This window comes from Mus caroli, unplaced genomic scaffold, assembly GCF_978045245.1.
Source record: "Mus caroli unplaced genomic scaffold, Mus_caroli_1 scaffold_9, whole genome shotgun sequence".
Taxonomy (NCBI): Eukaryota; Metazoa; Chordata; class Mammalia; order Rodentia; family Muridae; genus Mus; species Mus caroli.
In genome coordinates, this window is record NW_028227264.1 from 21547637 (window position 1) to 21562291 (window position 14655).

A 14655-nucleotide genomic window follows, 5' to 3' on the forward strand; every position below is an offset into this window, starting at 1 on the left:
ATGGAGGAGGACATCAACGATGATGTCCAGACAATGAACATCCCCAGAAGGGGACGCTGGTACACCCGCCTGTGGCATTCATGTCTGGGCCTTAGATGCATGCATCCTCAGAAAAAGAAAAAATTTCCCCTTTACTTGATTGGCTATGATCCTATAGGTCCATTACAACGAGCGGCCAGTGTGGGAGACCTGGATATGACCGAGAAGCTAATCCAATCCAGTCAACATCATGTGGATGAATCTGATAGGAGGAACAGGTAATGGGGCTTGAAATTGGTGAGGGGGGTGCACAGAGGTGGGTGGGATCTGTCAGGTATACTCAGAGATAAACAGGGAGAAAAATCAACTTTCAGGGCCACATCCTAATGGAGGAGAGATGGCATGCTTAGGTTCATTTTCACTGGGGTCCCCTGCATTGTCTACCTGTTTAATGCTCTTAGGCATATGAGACCTGCATACCCTGGAACACCAGCTCCTAGGCCTTAATCAAACTACATCATTTTATTTTTATGTTACACTAAAACTTTGAAGACACTCATGCACAGCAACACACACACACACACACACACACACACACAGAGGTTTTGTCTATGTGCATTTTCGATGCACCATGTGTGACCGAATCAGGTACTTGGTCCCCTGGAATTGGAGCTATACACAGTTGTGAACTGCCATGTGGGTGCTAGCAATCAAAGCTGAGTGCTCTAGAAAACATACCTAGAGCTGTTAACTGCCAAGCCACCTGTCTAGATTTGTTTCAATATATAGACCATTGACACTAATATACAGCACTGAAAAATTTATCATAAGATAAATCGTCAACTGGAATGGAAAAAATCACTATGAAATCTTAGATCAATATGACCCATTTTTGCAAATGGATCAAAGACATTTTGAACTGGAACAATGACACAGTCCCCTGCCACCACCAACCCTGCTTCTCATCATATGTCCATGTTATTTGTGCATTGATACACATGTGAAGGGAATGACATTGGCTTCCTCTTCCTTTTCTGTGTCTGACACATGTGGAACTGAGTGTGGGGTGATCAGAGAAATCGCCACTTGACAGTTCTCTTCTGCAACATTGTGAGTTCTGGGGACGGAACTCTGGCCATCAGGGCCCCTGGTGGGTTCCACCCAATGGTCCCTCAGTTTTAGAGACATGTTCACTCACCCAAATCCCATGGTATATTTGATTTGCTCTCTTGGAGCACACTGATTCTGAGACTTGCAGGCAAGTAAGGTTTGGGGATCCCCTTATCCCCACATCTTCTCTCAGGTTTTCAGGGCAAGTGTTTTACCAATTGAGTTTTACCAACCATCCCAGTCCCTCATTCTTATTTCCTATTTTTAGGTCGTACTAGGTTATGAAGGGGAATCAATGACACAACTGTACATTTTCTGTAGTCCACAAGCTTTTTGAACATTTTGTAGTTCAAAGAGACTTTAAGTTGGAACTTCATATAAATAATAGATGAATAAATTATAAATTATAGTTTAAGATATTCTTTTGCTTAATGAATGTTTTCTGTAAAAACACTGAGTTGTCCAATTGTAGTTTTTCATTCTGTCAGCCCATTCATTCCCCACACATATCTTAGATACCTACTGTGTAGAATACACATTCTGCTATCTCTCTAGATCTTTCAAGTCTTATACCATTACGTTTCTCTGCCCAGTCAAGCTTCCTTACATTCTATAAATTTAAATGTTAAATGAACTGACGCATGCTCATTGGAACCCTAGTTTCATTGTGCTTCTAACATTTTGAATATCAAGCATGGGAGCTAGGATGACATAGGTTATCACCTTGTAGGGATATTGACCCAATTTTGGTGTGAGTCCAGGAGCACATTGACCATTTTATGGCAAAGCATGACGTCCTGCTTTGCTACCATTTAGTGCCTGGATTACCATGGATACTGTATCTATTACCTAAGGAGTAGGTTGTGCTCCCGCTGCTACCAGGTATGGAAACAATACTCGTGGGCATAAAAAAATGAAATGTAGAAATGAAAAAAAAAAAAAAAACCAACCAACCAAACAAAGAATTGATGGCTGAGGTCTTAGAGTTTTGTTTGTTGTTAAGAATTTCCATAGATACAAGTGATCTGTATCATTGCCATTTACCTGTGGACTGTGCCATATTTTTTTCAATGTAAGGCACAATGGGTTTCATGATAACCCTTTATTTTGTAGAGAAACAAAGTTAAAATATTGGCAATTATAGTTATAAAATAATAGAAATGATGAATGACATTCCAATGTTAGAGAGGCTAAAATGTGAATGAGAAGGGACAGTGAGCCCAGTGTCACTGCCGCTATTTAGGATGAGTTAGGAGGATTATCATGCTCAAGACTTGGTTGGTGAAAAGAGTCATTTTAAAAGAACTGTAAACTTCTTTGAATAGAAAAGTTTGATATGTGTACGGTTGATAGAATCCTGTTTTACCTTCACTGAAATGTTGTGTTTGTTATAACAAGGAAGAGAAATCATTATCATGATGAGCAAATGCTGAACTCTCAGGAGCTGTAAATGCTTGTAATGTTCTAGCAGAGTTCTTGCCCATCCAAACTGAAGCCTCACAGCAGCCCCAGGTAAGATAACAGCTCTGCTTAATCTCCATTCTTTGGATCCGGACATGGAGTCATGGAGCTCATAGAAATCCCAAGTAGTCACTACTGAGTACCAGATATTAGAGTAGGATTTGAACTCATGCTGAGATCAACTTACTGGGAACTTTTCTATGATTCTTTGTGCAGGGATGAAGGTCGAGAGAACCCCTGCCTTATGCGGGGACAGCCATGCACTATATCCCTAGCCCAGTAAATGAACATTTGCGTTGCCATAAATAAATAAGGGAATTCCAGTTATTTTCTTACATCAGAAGAAAATTAGCTTCATAGTATGTGGTGCTTAAAGGAGATGGGGCTTTTATTTCGCATTCTGAAATGTCCCTATTTGTCCTTTCTATTTGCAGGACTTCCCTGCACTATGCATGTGCCCACAACCATCCAGACGTGGTGACCCTATTATTACAAAATAATTCCAGCATTAACATCCGGGATGATGAAGGCTGCACAGCCTTGATTAAGGTAGCTATTGGCCATCTGTTTTGATATGAACTTGACTAGAGGTTGTCCTTGTTTGGTTTCTGTTACTGTGATAAAACACTGACCAAAAACAACTCAGGAAAGGAAATGGTCATTTGGCTTACATTTACACATCACAGTTCATTCTCAAGGGGAACCAGGGCAGGAGCTCCAATCAGGAACTGGGGGGGAAGAACTAAACTGGAGTTCACAGGAGAATGCAGCTTTTCCGTGGCTTTTACCAAGGCTTGCTCAGGTGTTTGTTGTTGTTGTTGTTTTGTTTTTTAACAAAACTGAGGCCTTTGTCCCAGGCATGCCCCAACTCCTAAAACCTGGACTTTCCTACTTCGATCTAAAAAAAAAATAGTGCACATAATTGCCCAGAGGCCAGACTGATAGAGGTATTTCCTCAAGTGAGAAACTTTCTAGGTGTGTTAAGCCTGTGTTACACTGGCAAAAAGAAAAACAAACAAACAAACAAAACCAACCAACAAACAAAAAACCTAACCAAACAACTAATCTCTGCACTGCAGCAACCAAACAGCCCAGCCCTGAATCCTTAGCATATCTAGGTGTGTTGGCAGAACCCTTAAATTCTACCACTGGGAAAGAGATGTGGAGGGGAGATTATAAAGTTAGGCAAGCAAGCCTGGGGGTTCTTCAAAGACCTTGTGTCTAAAGAGGGTGATAATATGCAGAACTGAAACTCTATGTTTTATTTAAGGGAAACTATTCAGTGCAATGGTAGAAACATCTCTCTTGACTTCCTTGAATTTAAGATGTATTTCTTTGTACAATTTTACAGGCCATCCAACGAGACAATGTGGATTGTGCTTCTGTATTGCTCAGCCACAATGCTGATCCAAATCTGATGGATTTCAGTGGGAACGCAGCTTTACATCATGCTATATCCAGGGGTAACTTAAGGATTGTAAAAATGCTCCTTGAGCACAACGTAGACATCGAAGCAAAAACAGAGGTAAAGATCACTCAACTTCATCCCCAGGGCACCTCTAGCAGTGACACGCACATCTATTTTCTACACGCAGAAGCTCAGCATCCTCACTGAATCTCTTCAGAGGAACCCTTTTATTTTCTCCAAATGTGTTTTTTCATATTTTTTGGTAGTTCATTCAAAAAAACACAGCATAGTGTATTTTGTCTCAGAATTGGCCTTGATTTTAAAATTCAAAAATAAAGGATTTAGGACCATCCAAACATCACATATACACAGACAATAAAAATAAATTCATTTCAAGTTAAGTAATTGTAGAAGAAATAGAAATGTGTTGCTGCAAAGAAGGTACTGATACGTGTTTGGCTCAGGATGAGGGTAGCCTGAAAAATGAGAGAGGTAACAGGAAATTAAGAAATTTGATCATTGGAGAAAATATGACAAAAATCTTATTTAAGTTTTAAAAAGTTTTGGTGTCCAGCTTGTGAGATAATTCTTAGTTTAGAAAAGAAACATATTTGAAACACAGGTAGAGAAACTCTGCCTCAGACCCCTCTTGAGCACACTCCTTCAACAGGGGCATAGCAAAGTGTACTCTGTATTTCAGGGCAGTGGCAATGGAGGCCCCACTCCAAGGAGCTAAGAAGATTGGAATCCTTGAGTGTTTGGGGAGAGTTCTGGAAGGGAGTGGTGTTATGGGCAGTGATGGACAGGGAAAAGGTGTGTCAAAGAGAAAAAGACAGCTGTGTGTGGGAAAGTGCAGCAGGTGTTGTAGGATGAATGATCCCTTATGACACTTTTCAGTGTGTATTTATCTTCACAAAATCTGTGATGAACAGATTGTTGAGAGACAAGTAGTTTTGTAAAATGTAATGTTTTTTTCCTTTATAGTATGGCTTGACACCGTTGCAACTAGCAAATTTTGAGCAGAAACCTGAAATGGTAGAATTTTTAGCAGCAAAGTGTGCAAAAAGGTACAGTTTCTTCCTTTCTTCAATCCTAGTGCTGCTCTTGAGGGTGACAATTGCTTAAGCCAGGAGTATTAAAATGATAGAGAGATTGCAAGAAACTCAGTGGCACATAGTTAGGAAGCTGAGCACACATGAAGGGGGACCTGGAAAAGAGACAGTTTCACCACAACAAAGAACAGCATGCACCAGGGATCACTGCCTAGTTCAGTAGTTCACCTCATGAGCCATCCACCAAGCCAAAGGATGACCAAGATCAGTTGCTGCTCCACTGCCATTGTATTTTTGCTTTTGAAAGTGTTTGTCACTGAATGAAGAGCCATAGGTGTCATTGGCAAGTGTTCTAGCATGGATAAACACCCACAGTCCCTAAGCCTGAAAACTTATAACCTGTGACCCCAAAGATGACAGCATAAGCCATTTCTTTAGAATTATACCATACATAATCACAGGTACAAAACAGTGTTTCCAAATGATGTTTGAGTTTTGAAATGTCCAAGCCAGCAGAAAACTACCTTTCACTGGGAGATGTTCTTAAACTGTCATAGCACAGGTACCCAGCAACTGTGGTGATTCCACAGTTCAAGACATTTCTCTTCCACATTTCAGATGGAGCTTTCAAAGTGGATATATAAGTAGTTCATTTCTTTCCGCAGAGTCTAGTACTTTATTTAGCATTATAAATCTTGTACTGAATTCTGTGAATATGTATCTCTTACAATGCAACATGCTTTTTCCATATGGAATACATCTGTTTATGCTGAAATTTTCTGTTTAGTAGACATGTATACCTGTTGCTTATGTTGAGCCATTATTTCCAAATAACAGTTCTTTCTGTGATTTAAGACACATTTCAAAACTTTAATGATTTACGTAAAAATTTAATTTTATGTTTTTCTTATTCATGTTTACATCTAGCTCACTGACCCCCTCCTGGTCACCCAGTCCCACAGTCTCTCCCTGCCCCTCCTCCACTTCACCTCTGAGCAGTTTAGGACTCACTGTATGTCCAAAACCTGGCACTTCGTCTCTCTCTGAGGACAGAAAAAGCAGCTCAGCTAGAAGAATATTTCTGAGGTAGGATGAACAGCTTTTTTTGATACCCGCATCCCAGTTGATTGGGACCCATATGAAGACATAGCTTCCCCTTCTCTACATAAGTGCTCAGAGATGTCCGGCCAACCCATGTTTGTTCTTTGTTTCATTGTTCCATCTCTGAGTGCCCTGAGGGTTCAGGTTATTTGATTCTGGTGGTTGGTAGTCCTCTGGAGTTCCTATCTCCTTCAGGCCTGGAATCCTTCCTCTTAGACTTCTATAAGTGTCTACAGCCAAACCACCCTCAGCATGCCCAATCTTGTCTTTAATTCTTTTTAATGTGTGTGTGTATGTGTGTGTGTGTGTGTGTGTGTGTGTGGGCGCGTACATGCACTTTTGTTTCTGTTTTAATTAAGAGCTAACTATTCCTCATATTTTCTCTTGAGAAAAGGTGGGAGGAGAGCAGTGAGCAATCATAGTCAATTGCTGAAAAGTGAATTCAACATTTTCTCTAGTCCTGTTGGCCCATGCATTGCATCCCAGAACTTGGGAAGTAGGACATAAACAGATTTCTGTGAGTTAAGGCCAAGATGCTCCATAGAGCAGTTTTCAGACCAGCGTGAATATATAGTGAGACCTGATTCAAAAAAATATTGTTTGTAAACATCTAAAGCAAGATACAGAAGGGACAAAAATATAAAGTACTTAAAACACTTACTAAATGTTTTTCTTATGAATAGCACAATAATGCTAACTTTAAAATCTATGTCACAGCACGAGATCATCAGCCAAGAGAACTAAAGTGAAACATGTGAGGTTCAAGAAAGGTAAGGTTTCTATAGTGAATATAAATATGGTATATAGTAACCAGTCCTATTACTCTAAATAAGAGTAGAGATTTAGCTCCTTTTCCACTGAGTCCAGACAAGGCAGCTCAACGAGCAGAAAGGAATCCAAATGCAGACAACAGTGTGAAGCAGTCCTCCCTTCAGTTTATAGAGAACCCACATGAAGACCAAGCTGCACATCTGCTACATATGGGGAGGGGGGTCTATGTGCAGCCCATGCAGGCTCTTTGATCGGTGGTTCAATCTCTGTAAGCCCTCACGGGCCCAGGTTAGTTGATTCTGTAGGTTTTCTTGTGGTTTCCCTGACCCCTCAATCACACTGTTCTCCTTTGAGTTCAACGTCCTTCCCCAACTCCTCCACAAGACTCTCCAAACTCCCCTTGATATTTGTCTGTGGTTATGTACATTTGTTTCCATCCTCTGCTGGATGAAGCCTCTCAGCTGAGTTATCCTAGGCTCCTGTCTACAAGCATAGCAGAACATGATTAATGGTGTCAAAGACTGGCTCTCTCCCACAGTGTGGGTCTCAAGTTGGGCCAGTTATTGGGTGGTGATTCCCTTAATCTCTGTTCCATTTTAATCCCTGAATATCTTGTAGATAGGATAAATTTTGGTTTGATGTTTTTGTGAGGGCATTGGCATTCCCCTCCTTCCACTGGAAGTCCATCCTGGTTACAGGAGATGACTGCTTAGGGCTCCATATCACCTGCTGCAGGTTGACTCACCCCTATAGATTCCTAAGAGCGCCCACTGTCCCTGGTCTTTGTTTCATCACAGAGGTGCCTCCCCTCAGGTATCTCTTCTCCCTGATACCACCCTACTCTTGCTCCCCACCTTAGTTTCCCCTCTCCATCTCCCACAAATTTCCCTCCCTAAATCAAATCCTGATGTCTATTTTATTTTCCCTTCTGAGTGAGAATCAAGCATTTTCCTTTGGGTCCTCATTTTTTAGCTTCTTTAAGTCTGTGGATCTTAGCATGATTATTCTGTACTATATGTCTGAAAAAGTATTCACTTCTAAGTGAGTACATACCATGCCTGTGTTTGAAATATCAAATCTCACCCCTTTGCCTGCAAATTTCATGGATTCCTCGTTTTATACAGTGGAATGATATTTCACTGTGTAGGTGAAATATCATTCACACCACATTTTCTTCATCTATTTTTCAGTTAAAGTCCATCTCGGTTGTTTTCTGTTTCTGGCTATGACAAATAAAGGTTTTATTAACAGAGTTGAGCAACAGTCCTTGAGATGGTATGGTGGAACATCTTTTGGGTATATGCCCACGAGTGGTAAAGCTGTGTCTTGAGGTAGAACTATTCCCAATTTTCAGAAAACAAAAACAACAACAACAAAACCTGCCAAATTACTTTTCAAAAGGGGTTGTAAACATGTGCCCTCCCATCAGCAATGGAAGAGTGTTCCCCTTGCCCAATATTCTTGCCAGCTTGTGCTGTTACTCGAGGTTTTGATTTTAGCCATTCTGACTGGTGTAAGATGGATTCTTCGAGTCCTTCTGATTTTCATTTCACTGAGGACTGAAGACTTTGAACATTTAGTTGTTTCTCAACCTTCTGAGATTCCTCTGTTGAGAATTCTCTGTTTAGCTCTTTACCCCATTTTTAAATTGGTGTATGAGTTCCTAACTTCTTGTGTTCTTTATATATTTTGGACTTTAGTTCTCGGTCAAGTGTACGGTTGGTGGGTATCTTTTCCCAATATGTAGGCTTCCATTTTTTCCTATTGACAATGTCCTTTGTCTTGCAGAAGTTTTTCAGTTTCATGAGTAGTCCCTATGTTTCAATTATTGATCTTAGAGACTGAGACATTGGTGTTCTGTTCAGGAAATTGTCTACTGTACCAATGTATCAAGGATATTTCCCACCTACTCTCCTAGTAAATTTAGTGTATCTGGTTTAGTGGTCTAGAGGTCTTTGGTGCATCTGAACCCAAGTTTTGTGCTGGGTGAGAAATATGCATCTATTTGCATTCATCCTCATGTAGATGTCCAGTTAGACCTGCAACATTTGTTAAAGATTTTTTTTTTCTTTCTTCCATTGTATGACTTTTATGTCAAAATCAAGTGTTGGTGGGTGTGTGAACTTATTTCTGGGTCTTCGATTTGATTCCACTGATCAACTTGTTCGTTTCCATAGTTATACCATGCAGTTTTATTCTGATTGCTCTGTGGTATGTCTTGAGATCAGGGATGATGATACATCCAGGAATTATTTCATTATATATAGTTATCTTGCATTTTTTGTTTTTGATAGGAAGCTAAGAATTACTCTTTCATATTCTGTAAGTAATTGTGTTGGAATTTTGATGGGAAATGTATTGAATCTGAAGATGGTTTTGGTAAAATGGCCATTTTCACCATGTTAATCTGTCTATCCATGAGCACAGGAGATCTTTCCATCTTCAGATGTTTTCTTCAACTTCTTTTTCAGGGAATTGAAGTTTTTGGTAGACATGTCTTTTAGTAGGTTGGTTAGAGTTATACTGAGATATTTTAGATTATCTATGGCTATTGTGAAGAGTTTTGTTTCTTGTCCCTTTTATATAAAGGAGGGCTACTGATTTCTTTGGGTCAATTTTTTTATACAGCCATTTGCTGTAGGGGTTTATCACCTTTTGTGTAGGCACTCTTTGGTATATTGTTTGAGGTCTCTTATGTATGTGGGCAGCCTTGTTTAGTCTCTTAAGTTTCCATTTAAGTTGTTGGCTATTGGCTTGTCATATATTACCTTTATTTTGGTTGTATGTGCGAATTTTATCACTGAAATTTCCAAAACTTTCAACATGAAGGGGTGTTTGAATTTATCAAAGGTTTTTTTCAGCATGCAATGTGACAAACATGTGAATTTTGTCCCAAACCCCCACCCCTGCCACCTGCAGATATCCACTCATTCTCATGGCCATCAGGTCATCTCCCCCGTGTCTCCCTACATCTGATACTGAAACACCCCATTTCCCTGATCATCCCCACTCCCACCTAGTTCTCTCCTTCCATTTCACTCCTATGACTATTTTATTCTCTGTTCTAAGTCAAGTTCAAACAACCTTGTTTGGTCCTTACCTCTTGTTTATCTCCTTTTGGTTTGTGGAGTATGGTATGGTTATCCTCTACTTTATTACTAATATCCATCTATAAATGAGTACAAACCATCCATGTTTTCGGTGTCTGGGTTACTTCATTCAGGATGATATTCTCAAGTTCTATCCACCTGCCTTCAAAATTCATTATGTCCTTACTATTAATAGGTGAATAGAATTTCATTGTATACACATACCACATTCTCTTTTGCCATTTTTAAAGAATAATTATTATTTTTAAAATTCTATGTGCACATGTGACCCTTGAAGCCAGAGGAAGGCATTCTGCTAGAGTTGGAGTTGGAGTTTTAGAGACAGTACTGAGAACTGAACTGCAGTCCTCTGGAAGAGCACTGGGCGTGCTTAACTGCTGAACTGTGTCTCAGGACTATAATTCTTATTTTTTTAAATTTAATCTAATTGTTTTCACTTATTCACTTTATTTTTTGAATGTACTTATTTATTTTCTTTATTTGCATTTCAAATTTTATCCCCTTTCCTCATTTCCCCTCCACCACCCCTACCACCACCACCACCACCCCAATCCCATCCCTCCTGCCCCTGCCCACTAACCCATGGACTCCTGCTTCCGTGTCCTAGCATTCCCCTACACTGGGTCCCATCACAAAACCAGAGGCCTCTCCTCTCCTTGATGTCCCACAAGTCCAACCTCTGCTACATATGCGGCTGGAGCCATGAGTCCCACCACGTGTACTCTTTGGTTGGTGGTTTAGTCCCTGGGAGCTCTGGAGTTACTGGTTGGTTCATATTATTGTTCCTCCTATGGAGCTGCAAACCCCTTCAGCTCCTTGTGTCCTTTCTCTAGCTCCTCCATTGGAGACCCTGTGCTCAGTCCAATGGTTGGTTGTGTGCATTCACCTCTGTATTTGTCAGGCACTGGCATAGCCTCTCAAGAGGCAGCTCTATTAGGCTCCTGTCAGCAAGCACTTGTTGGCATCCACAATAGTGTCTGGGTTTGGTAACTGCATATGGGATGGATCCCCGGGGGGGGGGGGGGACAGGACAGTCACTGGATGGCTTTTCCTTCAGTTTCTGCTCCAAACATTGTCTCTGTATCTCCTCCCATGGGTATTTTGACCCCCTTTCTAAGAAGAACTGAAGTAGTCTTCATTCTGTGGTCTTCATTCTTCTTGAGCTTCATGTATTCTGTGAATTGTAGTTTGGGTATTCTGAACTTCTGTGGTAATATCCACTTATCAGTGAGTAAATAGCATGTGTGTTCTTTTGTGATTGGGTTACCTCACTCAGGATAATATTTACTAGTTCCATTAATTTGCCTAAGAACTTCATGAATTCACCGTTTTTAATAGCTGAGTAGTACTCCATTGTGTAAATGTACCACATTTTCTATATCCATTTCTCTTTTGAAGGACATCTGGGTTCTTTCCAGCTTGTGACTATTATAAATAAGGCTTCTATGGGCGTAATGGAGCATGTGTCCTCATTACCTGTTGGAGCATCTTCTGGGTATATACACAGGAGTGATATTGCTGAGTCCTCTGATTAGTACTATGTCCAATTTTCTGAGGAATCACCAAACTGATTTCCAAGTGGGTGTACCAGCTTGCAATCCCACCAGCAATGGTGGAATGTTCCTCTTTCTTCACATCCTCAGCAACATCTGCTCTCACCTGAGTTTCTGATCTTAGCCATTCTGAATGGTTCTCACGAGTCTAACATCTTGAGTTCTTAGTATACATTGGATACTAGCCCTCTATCAGATGTAGAATTAGTAAAGATCTTTTCCCAATTTGTTGAGTGCTGTTTTGTCCTATTGACAGTGTCTTTTGCCTTACAGAAGCTTAGCAATTTTATGAGGTCCCATTTGACAAGTCTCGATCTTACAGCACAAGCCATTGCTGTTCTGTTCAGGAATTTTTTCCCCCTGTGCCCATATCTTCGAAGCTTTTCCGCACTTTCTCCTCTATAAGTTTCAGTGTCTCTGGTTTTATGTGGAGTTCCTTGATCCACTTAGATTTGAGGAGATAAGGAGATAAGAATGGATCAATTTGCATTCTTCTACATGATAACAGCCAGTTGTGCCAGCACCATTTGTTGAAAATGCTGTCTTTTCACCATTGCATACACTAGCAAGATTTTGCTGAAAGGACCCAAATATAGATGTCTCTTGTGAGACGATGCCGGGGCCTAGCAAACACAGGAGTGGATGTTCACAGTCAGCTATTGGATGCATCACAGGGCTCCCAATGGAGAAGCTAGAGAAAGTACCCAAGGAGCTAAAGGGATCTGCAACCCTATTGTTGGAAAAACAGGATGTACTAAACAGAACCCCGGAGCTCTTGTCTCTAGCTGCATATGTATCGAAAGATGGCCTAGTCGGCCATCACTGGAAAGAGAGGCCCTTTGGACTTGCAAACTTTATATGCCCCAATATAGGGGAATGCCAGGGCCAAAAGAATGGGAATGGGTGGGTAGGGAAGTGGGTGGCGCTATGGGGGACTTTTGGGATAGCATTGGAAATGTAACTTAGGAAAATATGTAATAAAAATATTAAAAATCAAAAAAAAAATGCTGTCTTTTTTCCACTGGATGGTTTTAGCTCCCTTGTCAAAGATCAAGTGACCATAGTTGTGTGGATTCATTTCTGGGGCTTCAATTCTATTCCATTGGTCTTCCTGTCTTTTGCTATACCAGTACCATGCAGTTTTTATCACAATTGCTGTGTAGTACAGCTTTAGGTCAGGCGTGGTGATTCCAACAGCGATTCTTTTGTCATTGAGAAGAGTTTTTGCTATCCTAGGTTTTTTGTTATTCCAGATGAATTTGCAAATTGCCCTTTCTAACTCAGTGAAGAATTCATTTGGAATTTTGATGGGGATTGCATTGAATCTGTAAATTGCTTTTGGCAGGATAGCCATTTTGACAATATTAATCCTGCCAATGAGCATGGGAGATTTCTCCATCTTCTGGAATTTTTCATCCTTTGAAGGACTGGATTTATGGAAACATATTCTGTAAATGTAGTTTTGTCATGGAATACCTTGGTTTCTCTGTCTATGGAAATTGAGATTTTTACTGGGTGTTGTACCCTGGGCTGGCATTTGTGTTCTCTTGGGGTCTATATGACATAAGCCCAGGATCTTGTGGCTTTCATATTCTTTGGCGAGAAGTCTGCTGTAATTCTGATAGGTATGCCCTTATATATTACTTGACCATTTTCCCTTACTGCTTCTAATATTCTTTCTTTGTTTTATGCATTTGGTGTTTTGATTATTTTGTGCCAGGAGGAATTTCTTTTCTGGTCCAATCTAGTTGGTGTTCTGTAGGCTTCTTATATGTCCATGTTCATCTCTTTCTTTTGGTTAGGGAAGTTTTCTCCTATAGTTTTGTTGAAGATATTTACGGGCCCTTTAAATTGGGAATCTTCACTCTCTTCTATACCTATTATCTTTAGGTGTGGTCTTATCATTTTTTTTCCTGGGTTTCCTGGGTGATTTGGCTTAGGAGGTTTTTTTTTTTTTTTTTTTTTTTTTTTTGCATTATGCATTGTCTTTGACTGTTGTGTTAATGTTTTCTATGGTATCTTCTGCACCTGAGATTCTCTCTTCTATCTTGTGCATTTTGTTGGTGATGCTTGCATCTATAACTCCTGACCTTTTTCCTAGGTTTTCTATCTCCAGAGCTGTCTCCGATTGTGATTTCTTTTTTGTTTCTACTTCTATTTTTGGATCCTGGGTGGTTTTGTTCAATTCCTTCGCCTGTTTGGTTGTTTCCATGTAATTATTTAAGGGAATTTTGTATTTTCTCTTTAAGTTCTTTTACCTGTTTTCCTGTGTTCTCTTGTATTTCTTTAAGGGACTTATTTATTTCCTCGTGAATGTCCTCTATCAGCATCATGAGATGTGATTTTCAATCCAAATATTGCTTTTCTAGTGTTTTGGGGTATCCAGGACTTGCTCTAGTGTGAGAACTGGATCTTGATGATGCCATTTAGCCTTGTTTCTGTTGGTTAGGTTCTTGGTCTTGCCTTTGCCATCTGGTTTACTAGGGTGTTAGTTGGTCTTGCTGTCTCTGGGTTGAGCTTGTTCCTCCTGTGGGCCTGTAAGCCTGTCAGCACTTCTGGGAGACCAGCTCACCCTGGCAGGGCCCATGCACAGAGGGCTGTGGAACAGCCCCAGCTCCTGGGTGCAGATGGAAGGCAGGAAGGACCCTGTCTCCTGTGCATTGCTAGCTGTGTTCTCCCCCCCACCCCGTCCCCATTAGCACCTTTAAAGTAGGATTTAAGTTGTAAATGTGAGGGCCCTTTAATTTGGGGATTCAGAATTGAGAAGTCATCTTGGTGTGTTTTTCTTTGATGAGTATGAAATATCCTTCCCTGTCTCTTTTGATTCATTTTGGTTGAAAGTCTGTTTTATTTAGATATTACAACTGCTCCTTAGCTTTCATCCTGAGTACCTTTTCTTGGGAAAACTTTTTACAGTCCTTCATTCTTAGGTAATGTCTATGTATGTTTGCCAAGGTATGTTTCTTGCATGCAGCAGAATGACAGATGCTGATTCCACATCCAGTCTGTCAGCTTAAATCTTTTTATTGGGGGAGATGAGTTTACTGGTGTTGAGAGATATCAATAACCAATGATTGTTAATTCCTGTCATTTGATGTTTGTGGAGGGAA

At 40.4% G+C, this 14655-nt stretch overlaps 1 protein-coding gene across 1 annotated transcript in view; it reads left to right on the forward strand.

Moving 5' to 3' along the window:
• Positions 1-14655, forward strand: part of LOC147002591 (uncharacterized) — a 20451-nt gene continuing 5796 nt past the window's right edge. Inside the window, exons 1-6 of the mRNA XM_085842694.1 lie at positions 1-257; positions 2985-3099; positions 3902-4075; positions 4943-5025; positions 5938-6096; positions 6829-6881. Of these exons, the coding sequence (XP_085698820.1) occupies positions 1-257; positions 2985-3099; positions 3902-4075; positions 4943-5025; positions 5938-6096; positions 6829-6881 (841 nt within the window). The remainder of the gene's footprint in view (positions 258-2984; positions 3100-3901; positions 4076-4942; positions 5026-5937; positions 6097-6828; positions 6882-14655) is intronic.